Source organism: Amphiprion ocellaris, chromosome 14 (assembly GCF_022539595.1).
Source record: "Amphiprion ocellaris isolate individual 3 ecotype Okinawa chromosome 14, ASM2253959v1, whole genome shotgun sequence".
Classification (NCBI taxonomy): domain Eukaryota; kingdom Metazoa; phylum Chordata; class Actinopteri; family Pomacentridae; genus Amphiprion; species Amphiprion ocellaris.
Window position 1 is genome coordinate 23,383,730 of NC_072779.1, and position 10,157 is coordinate 23,393,886.

The window sequence follows — 10,157 nt, forward strand, 5'->3', positions numbered from 1 at the left end:
CTTGTACAGTGACAATCTAAAGTCTTAATATATTTATTTTGTAAATAAATGTAATATTTTCAACAAAATATTTTGCTTTGTGGATTTCTGTTAACATGTTGGCTTAATTCTTGATGTTGCTTTATGTTAAATTGTCCAGCCTTAACCAGCATGATTTCTGTTGAGTTTTATTGTACCATCAGACAAGATTTACTTGCCAGAAAAGGTATGTTCATGATGTACAACAAACAAAAGATTTGGTGCCTGAGGCCATATTCCAGTCTGCAGTGATTTTCAATTTTCAACTTAAAAGTAAACATGGACAGGAAAGTATGTTGATTAACCTATCAAGTCTTAGGCTAAATTTCTGCCTTTAACCCTTAGATTCATGAATGGGTCAAAAATGACCCACTGAGGTCGTTTTCTTGGAATATCTTTTAAATAAAAAGTTTTTATCATTTCATATTCCAGCTGTTCCTGAAAAATATGTTTTTGATACCATTCCATTTAATTTTTTAAGTTTGCTTGTATGCTTTTAAAGGACTTGTAATATTTGTATTACTACCCCAGGCTCTTCATCACTGATAATATCATACAAGAGGTGATACAGTACACAAACTTGGAGGGACGGAGAGCTGCAACAACTGGTGGAAAAGAGTGGAAAAATGTCAAGAAAATGGATGTTGACATTCTTCTCTTGCTGTTTTGTGTAATATTCTTCTTTTTTCAATTATCAAAATGTTCAAAATATCTTATAGAGTGAAAAACAAACATATTTCAAACATAAAATCATTCTTGTATGGACAAAATATAATACAAACAATAATACAAATTATTATTCTTAACCCAAATGACAAAAATTGCATTAAAAAAAAATGATTCTTATATAGGTCATTTTTGACCCACTTATGGAAGAGTGTAGGGTCCAATCACTCATGCATCTAAGGGTTAATTACACTAAAACATAGTAACCAACAACTCTGTAATTCTGAGGCCAAACAGAACACCCTTGGCTTCTGATAAGAGACACATTGGAGATTTTTAAAGTTTTCTTGCAATAAGTAAGTTCAATGACCAGGCCAGACTGGAATCTTTAAACAGTTCTCCCTGATTAAAACTTCCAATTTTGATTAGAAGATTAGAAAGAAAGAAAGAAAGAAAGCCTTGTACCAGTGACTCACAAACACAAATGTTTTTAAACCTAAATTTCTTAAAATCAAAGTGGATTTTGTCACAATAACCAATGCAGCATTGTGCCAATGCAAGGGCCTGAGGTGGAACAGGTTAAAAGCCTTTATATCTATGAAGTTGAAACTGGTTCTGCAACCCTCTGTCAGAATGAGGTCAACTTTCTTTTTTACAAATCGCCCCGTGTTTTTTTTTTTTTTTTTTGCTTTAACAGTTTTTCTTATTGTTCTTAAGAGGATGCCTTCTGTCTTGATACAACGCCTTTTCCTGCAGCCTATGCTCTTTTCTCTTCTAAGACTTGTAATTGGTCTGCAGCAATCTTTCCACACAAGCAGCACTGAGTGGCGTCTAGGCAGCAGAGCTCCTTAAGCTAATGGCTAATATTGGTGAGGTGCTCCACCGAGTGCTTTTAGATGCTCATTTGTGCCGGCTGCCACCCGGTATTTTAATGGCTCTCTTATTAGTCATCCAGTCATGCCATACTGACACTGATGCTGTGCCGGAATTATGGCCAGCGCCACAATGCAGTGATATGGCTGTTGATGATAATGGTGATTTTTTTTTTTATATTTGTTCATCGAGAGTAATATGTGATCATTAGGAGTTCTTTATATTCATTCACCTGGGTAATTCAGATTCTGTCTTGATTCTAAGATTTCTGTCATTAGACTGTAACCATATCTAGTCGTCATCTTACATCTTTTTCCTCAACGTATTTTTTCGATCAGGTTCCTCAATAAGAATCAACAGTGTATTGATTGTGTTCTTCTACTCTGTTCTCAAATTGTTGTTTGAATGCAGACATGCGATTTCTAACAATGGTGTCATGAAGCCCTTCACACACACCCACACACACACACGCACACAAACACACACACACACACACACACACACACACACACACACACACACACGAGTTTCAGAATGTCAACACACAATGAGCCTCAAATGAGAAATAAGGGACTATTGTTTCGTGACAGGCATTTGGATCAGTCAGTTGGGGGAAAAAAAATAATTAAATTCATTTTTGTATCAGCTGCTTTAGCACCCAATCTGGAATTTTATGAATTCGACAGTATCGTGTGGTATTGTTGTTTGAAGCATCTGTTAGACTTTGGTCAAACAGACTCCCAAACATCACAAATTTAAGAAAGTCTGCCAGACTGAATCAAGGAATCTGTGTTTGCCTGTCAGTTCTGCACCAACCAAAGAAATATTTTCAACCTGAGAAATTCTAAATTCAAGACATTTTCCAGTTCCATACTTGTGTCTACCTTTGTATTTGCTTAAATGTGCAAATCAAAAATTAAATATCTTTTAGGCGCAGTATGCTAAAAAAAAACAAAAACAAACACTGTATATGTAATTTAGAAAGCATCAGAAAGAGTACTAGAAAGACAATGAAGTCATTAGATTATGCTTTGACACCAATTTTCTCATCACCTTTGGCAATCACTAAAAAATCACACTGTACCAGCTAGTAACTCAGCAGCACTTTGTCATCAGTCGAACTAATAGAGTTATCCATGATGAAACTGTTCAATTACCTGTTCTAGCAGTTCCCCTGGTTATATCCAACAAGCTGATTATCCCTAGCCCACAACCTTTTTCAGTGAATCCCCAGCCAGCTGCAGCACTGTCTGCAGCTGAGGATTTGGAAAACATAATGATATTATGCTAATGTCAAGATACTGCTGGATTGACATTTCTACTGATTGGGATTAGTGCTCCTATCCGTTTTCCCACCCACACAGCAATAGCTTAAGGTCTCTCTGTCACAAGAACATGCTTTTAACATTGGTGGTGTCAGGGGTAATTTTTGATGTTCTTCAAGTGGGCTTGTTTTGACGCAATTACTTTATTTTCTTTGTGTAATGAGTGCAAGCCCTGAGCTGTCTGCCTTCTGGAGACATTTGGAAGAAAAAAGAACTGATCTCAAATTCAGGAACAGATTGCTGCTGTGGTCTGTTTGTTTTCTTTTATAATTAAGATCTTTAACAAGGATAGTCACAAGATTGTCTCATCTGTTAAGTTTATACAATAACATTTAATGGAGAGATTCTATATGTAAAGCAACATTTAATATGTTACCAAATCATATTGAAGGCTTCTGTTACTCTGTTCACACATTATGTATTTGTTATGTTTTATCTGACCAGACATTTTTTGCAGCTACTTCTAGTCCTGTATAAGGGTGATTTTGACTAAATGTCAGTCTTTTACTTCTCATTTAAAGAACCAACTATCAGGCACTAAATGTGTACGCATTGTTTAAAACAGCAACGTACTGCTAACCCATGTCAAAATCAATTTACTAGTCATATAGAGTGCTGGCTGCACAGTGGTTCAGTGGTTAGCACTGTTGCCTCGCAGCGTTTGCATCCTGGGAGTTTTCTGCGTGGAGTTTGCATGTTCTTTGTGTGCATGCATGGTACTCCGGCTTCCTCCCACAGTCCAAAAACATGCTGAGGTTAAGTGGTGACTCAAAATTATCCGTTGGTGTGAATGTGAGTGTGATTGTTTGTCTCTATATGTAGCCCTGTGATAGACTTTTTTTTTTTTAATTCTGTGCTATCGCTTGGTTTTATTTTGTTTGGCTGGGGCACAATAACAACTGTGTTAGTTGTAGGGTTATATCCAAAACTTTTCTTCTTCGAAAGACCACTCTTCTTCGAAAAAACCACAAGAAACACCACTGTAGAACACCTCTCAGGGCTGTTTCTGGGAAAAGGAAAATGTATTTGTTAAAGTCAGAGAAGACAACTCTGATTAGTTAAATTATGAGGGACTGACAAGGACATTTTTTGTGCTCTTTTGATGTGCTTGTCAAGTAGCAGTCTTCACCTCTCTTGCTAGCTGGAAATGGCTGATTTTAATGGAATGTCTACATAGGGGCACAGAGGCCCATTTCTAGCAACCATCACTCCTGTGTTCTAATGCTACATTGTGTTAGCTAATTGTGTTGAACCAATTCTATATGATATTAACACATGCATTTTGTCTTTTTTTCTTTCCTTCTCAACAGGTACCCATAAATTTGTGACAGGTGGGGAACATCTGGAGCTGACAGCCATCACCAAAGAGCAGTCAGGATCGTATGAATGCATTGCTTCTAACGACATCTCAAGCCCTGATGTCAGGACAGTGCAAGTCACCGTTAACTGTAAGGGTCACACTATCACATTCTTACTGTGGGGGAGCATAATGACCAGGCACGGCTAGATTCCATCCTTTCCATTCCAGTCTGTACTCCAGTCCATTTCGAGCCTTATTACTCCGCCAAGCAATGCGGAGGAGTTGTGTGACGAATGGCGTACTTTCCTCCATCTGTTCGTCTGTTAGCAAAATTACTCAAAAACGGAGCAACAGATTTGAATGAAATTTTCAGGGAAGGTCAGGAATGACACAAGGACCAAGTGATCAGATTTTGACAGTGATGCGGCTTACATTCTGGATCTATGGATTTGTTAAAGATTTCTGTATCATTACGTTATCATGGTGTCACTGTAACTATGACTACAAGTGAACACTACGTCAGCTGCCTGCTGACGATCGCATAATTGCAATCCTACTAAAAATTGACCGTTGCAGACTTATCGTGACTTTTCCATCGGAAATGATACAAGGAACAATTGATTAAATTGTGGGGCTGTTTCTGCGTCCCATCAGTTCCAGCAACCCGCTACATATTTAGGTCACACGATTCGGTATCCGTGCATAACGTACACATGTATAACACATGCCTGTGCTCACCATAAAGTCATTTTTTATTAAATATTTCTTCTGTCTGAAATGATACAACAACTGAGCAGCCTTGGTGGAGTACTGCGCTCTCTCAGTGCTTTTCTTGTTTGGACTGCTGCTTGTTTGGCATTATGTCAATTCATAATATGAAGCAACTCAAAACATAAAGCAATGTGGCTGCTATATTATGCTATTGTAAAATTTCTTTTACATTTTTTTGTAGATCCACCCTTCATTTCCAAGGCCAGGAGTACAGGTACTCCAGTTGGACAAAAAGGTGTCCTACAATGTGAAGCCTCTGCTGTCCCGAGGGCAGATTTTGAGTGGTACAAAGAAGACCGCAGGCAAGTTTTTCATCCAAGCTTTGTGATTTCTACAGGTTCTGAATTGTTTGAAGTCAGTATTACAGCCTTACAAAGACACCTCTTCTGCTGTAAATGGTAGATTTAATTTATTTGAAACAAGCCAGGCTGGATAATCTGCGCTGATAAGTAATGACTTGTACAACATATCCTTGTTCAAAGTAAGGTACTGCTTTTGACATGAGGTAATAATTCATGCCCTGCTTCTTTGTCTCTTTATGGACAAAATACACATTTTTAATTACATCCTTAAAAAAAAGAAAATCTTCACATAAGCAATTCAAAACTGTCTTTTCAAAACAGTCATGGTCACCAAAGGACTATTATTATTTTAACACATTGGTTTATATCAATGGGGTTTGTGTCTCCAATGTTTAGATGATATTCTAGTATAATGGAGCTTTTTTCAACTGATGGCTGGAGACTGGAACAATGTTTATGAGCAGCCTCAGAGCTGGTAAGCTGATATAAACAGAGGCTATGTCGCACTGTTAAATGGTCCCTGACGGTGAAAACAGCATTTCTCGTCAGTCCCCAAAAGACAAAATGGCTCTTCAAGAACAAAAAGATAGAGGACAGTGATAAAATAAACGACAAGCAATAGCAGACATGGAATAAGGCAATGAAATGGTAGCAGAGGAACAGGAAATGCAATAAGTGAAACAGAAGGAAGGCTGACGCTCAATGAAGGATGACGAAGCACACGAGTACATGCACAGACACTTTAGTAAAGCAGTGAGGTCTTCAATTGAAAAAATGTTTGCTTTTCACAGCCCACAGCTGTAAAATGTGTCTCAAGTGTCATGCAGATATCATTCATATTAAGTATCATGTGCTTGACATTTGATTTTAAAAAAAATAGGCAATCAGCCTCTTAGAGGATTCCAGAAAAGTACAGGTTCCTTTCTTTACTGCTCATCACGTTTGAAAGTTGCTCCTCTCTTTCTTCCAGGCTCCTCAATGGACTGAATGGGGTTAAGATAGAGAATCAAGGTAAACAGTCGATGCTCATCTTTTTCAACGTCTCAGAAGAAGACTATGGGAACTACACTTGTGTTGCCATGAACACCATGGGAATCACTAATGCCAGTATAATCCTTTATGGTAAGAAAATAAATGCTTGAAAGCATGTTGTTTAAATTATTAAAATCTATCTATCTTTCAACTGGACTTTTTTAAGTGGTTACTTCTTTGCGTACTAGTACTAAAAAATAATGTATGCATTGAAAGTCCTACTGTATGTTATTCACTGATTTTCCATTTTTTAATTTCTACCATTCAGTAGTTTCCAGGGCAATGGCAATTTTAGCCACAGAAACATCTGAATTGCAGCTAACTGTAGTTAGTACTGAAGCAAAGCTATGGTCCCAGCATTGATCTGACCTGAAAGACTTGCTAACCCTTACAATGAATCAAGTGTTGCATTCTTGTCCTGCAGGTCCTGGGGCAATGCATGATGTGAACGGGGCTGCCGTGTTGCCCCGCTGCTCCATATGCCTCCTGCTGACTGTAACCTTACTCTACCTGCTCAAGTTCTGATGTGAAATGTGATTTACCTTCAAGCATTGAATGGCAAGAACAGACTATTAGTGCTACAAGAAGAATGGAAATCCAAGATTGCCAGTGATACATTCTTAGTTTCTTTCTTTTCTTTTTCTTTCTTTCTTTCTGGCTTTGCATTGGAGTCTGTTCTATGTTAGCTCGCCAAGAGTGAGAGGTATCAATCCAAGGAAGGGAAAAATTGAAATCATGCACTAATTTGATGATGGTAGAACTACCGAGTTTGTGTCTCCCCAAACCTTTTTGTATGTGAAAAGGGAAAAAAGAAAAAAATTACATGTACCTGTTGATAGTTGACTGTTTATTGCCCAATATTGAAGTGTACATTCAGATTATTATTATTATTATTGTGTCACGTCCTGTTCAATATCTGTACAATACCATTACGCTTTTTTAAGTAAAACACAAAAAAGTAAAAAATGCAATGTGATTGTTGAATTTTACTGTATTTTTACAGTTGTATGCAAAACAGAATAACTGATCCTTCATAATAAACAATTGCGAATAATAATAGTACACCATGATTTCTCAGGCAAAGTCCTACAGCATAGTGCATCCAAATTTTTATTTCCATTGTAGTGTCTGTAGAAAATGTACAAATGTGTACAGACAATTCCTGCACTGTTGTTTTTCAAAATGCATACACTTATCAAATTGCATTTTTGAAACAGCTAATCACAGTTTCATAGCAGCTTCATGGCATATTCATACTGACAATCTGAAATGAGATTTCCACGTTCATTCATGTGAAGTATCATTCAGGACAGTGGCACTGGTTATCTGCTGCTTTGTTCTCGACTGTCACAAACTGAGTGAAATGCTCAGAGCTTATGCCAGTTTGACAGGACACAATGTTAGTGCTGATGGCATCGTTAAAGTGTCAGGTCAGTGGGTGGTCTAATTAGCAACTTGACCACTCGCAAGGTGCTGCTGTTAAGAGACTAAATTTAATTTGTTCGACATTTTGCAAACCTAAATCTTTGTTTTAAAGTTGTTGCCAGTATGATTTAACTAGATGGTACGCTCAAAAAAATTACCCCCAGATTAAAAATAAATAAAAGCACATACAAACAATTGCTTTTACTTTTCTCAGGCAGCCACAGTGGTTCTTGGGTTTCCTTGGTTGAGCAGTAGACCTTTATGCAATTGAAACGTTTTGTTCGGAGTCAGAGAGTCAAACAGGTTGCTGCTTATCACACTCATGTTGGTGCTTTTCTTTTTTCTGCCGAATGCAATTTACGTGTGAATAGAGGGATTTAATGGCTCGTGCCTGTGTTTTTGCAGCTTATTTTCTAAAAGCAAACTGGAAATGTGTCTTTTTTACTGCCCATGCAGTTATTTCTTTCCATCCCTACTGGTATGGCCTTTTTTGTTAATTTATTCTATTTTTTTTTGTTTATTTTATTATTTGTAATATGTCTATTATTTGTATTATTCCTTCCTATTAATCTAACGTTAATATTGTTATGGTCAAGTAATCATTGTGTGGTAATATAAATAAAAAGCATAAACTGTATTACCAGTGCAACGCTACAGTAACATAACTGTGAAAAGACTAAAAGCTGAATTATATTACGTGCATTATAAATATTTCAAGCATACATCTGTAAATTGATTTAGCACATTCATTTACATATATAGTATCTACATTTTGTTATAATCAAGATTTGTACTCAAACTTGCTGTCAGTTAACCAGAAAACCGGCGTTTTCTAATATTTATCCCACAAGTATTTTAATGTGATGTGTTGGAAAAGCTAGATAGACTTAAGAACTCCTTCCGTTTTCAACAGTTTTGAACATTCTTTTTTTTCCTCAAAAACCTCCACACAGCTTCAGTCCACATCAGCCCCCAGATAACACAAGCAAGTCATCTTGAATGAATGTTCCGTGTAGCTGCTATGAAGCTTTTTTTCAGATGTTGTGAATGTGTGCTTTTAACCTGGTTTGCCCCGAGATAAACAGCAGATGCTGTTCTCTGGACTGCAGGAGTGATGGTTGTGTTTTGTGGTTGGTGGATGAATTTTCAAGGGACATTTTTCAGTCTGCCTTTGCCCCCAGTGACGAGAATATATCAGAGCACAAGTGATCGCTAATGTGATGTTCTTCTATTGTCCAGTTCACTCCTGTGCATACCTATGAGTTGAAGTGTTTGGAAGACAAAACAACAGGGATGAGGCTGATGTACGTGGGAATGCTTTTGTTGTATTCATATGTTAAGTTATGTGCTTGTGATGATGGTGAACCAGTTAGCTGAGGTTTATGTCACAGGATGTGATACCACTTTTAAAGGGGTTGCAAAAAACACAGACGGGGGGATACAGATGCCTGATCAATTTAAGGTTACTGTCACCCTTTTCATCCCGGACAGATGATCATTATAAATATTGATGTCAATAAGCTTGAATGAATTTGTTTCAAATCCCTATTAAAAGAGAACTGATACTGGAATTTACTTAAGTTGTATTTTTGCATGACACCATGACAGAAATGACAATGCAAGTTTTTCTCTTTTTCTTTCTTTTTTTATGGTTTAAAGATTTTAGGTTCTTGTATTTCACATTATCTATAAACCTCATTGATGCATCATTCCCTGGGCATTTTAAAAATTGCAGTAATTTGCCATTCACTTGTCATTTACTATGTTTTATCTCCCCCTTAAAACAGTTCATTTTACAATGTACAATCCCACTGATGGTTGCATTGTTAACCTGTTTGAAATGTTTTCTGACATTACTGGAGGTTGAGCATACAGTAGTCACTATTGTGGTATGTAGTCATTGTATAATTTGATTGAGAGATTGCAAAATTGTCCATAAACTGGTTAAATGTGTGTTCACGTTGTCAATCATTTGTTCTAACTCTGATGCCATGCATTACTTTCTGTAGTTTTTTTTTGTTTTGTTTTGTTTTGTTTTTTTTATTTTTTAAACTTTATTTTTTGTATGTGTCTGTATTTTTCTTCCTGTGAAAATATTACATGTCATGTGGAAGTGGTCAGCTGTAGTAGCAAACCCACAGAGAATTATCTCCATATTTCTATTTCACCTCAGCTTAATGAAACATTTTAGCATTTCTCACATCATTGTATTTTTACAGCCAGCTAATAGACAAACATGTTGGCAACTTGCTGTTTTACACAGTGGAGGATTTTGACATGTTTTTTTCTCGGGAGTTAAAAAATAATAATAATTGTAACGGATAATTAAAGCAATTATTCACTGTGAATAATAACAATTAAAGGCAGCTGTATTTCTAAAAATGGTTCTTAACAGTGGCCCACAGTGGTGCAGCATAGGAAACTGGAAACATGGAATGATTAGGA

The 10,157-nt window shown here is 36.8% G+C and overlaps 1 protein-coding gene across 2 annotated transcripts in view; it reads left to right on the forward strand.

Moving 5' to 3' along the window:
• The window catches only part of opcml (opioid binding protein/cell adhesion molecule-like), a 382,017-nt gene extending 372,352 nt beyond the window's left edge, over positions 1 to 9,665 (forward strand). For both annotated transcript variants that reach the window (XM_023269712.3, XM_023269711.3), the window contains 4 exons: positions 4,193 to 4,330; positions 5,135 to 5,255; positions 6,226 to 6,377; positions 6,712 to 9,665. In XM_023269712.3, the coding sequence (XP_023125480.1) occupies positions 4,193 to 4,330; positions 5,135 to 5,255; positions 6,226 to 6,377; positions 6,712 to 6,812 (512 nt within the window). In that variant the 3' untranslated portion in view covers positions 6,813 to 9,665. The remainder of the gene's footprint in view (positions 1 to 4,192; positions 4,331 to 5,134; positions 5,256 to 6,225; positions 6,378 to 6,711) is intronic.
• The last annotated feature ends 492 nt before the right edge of the window (positions 9,666 to 10,157 follow it).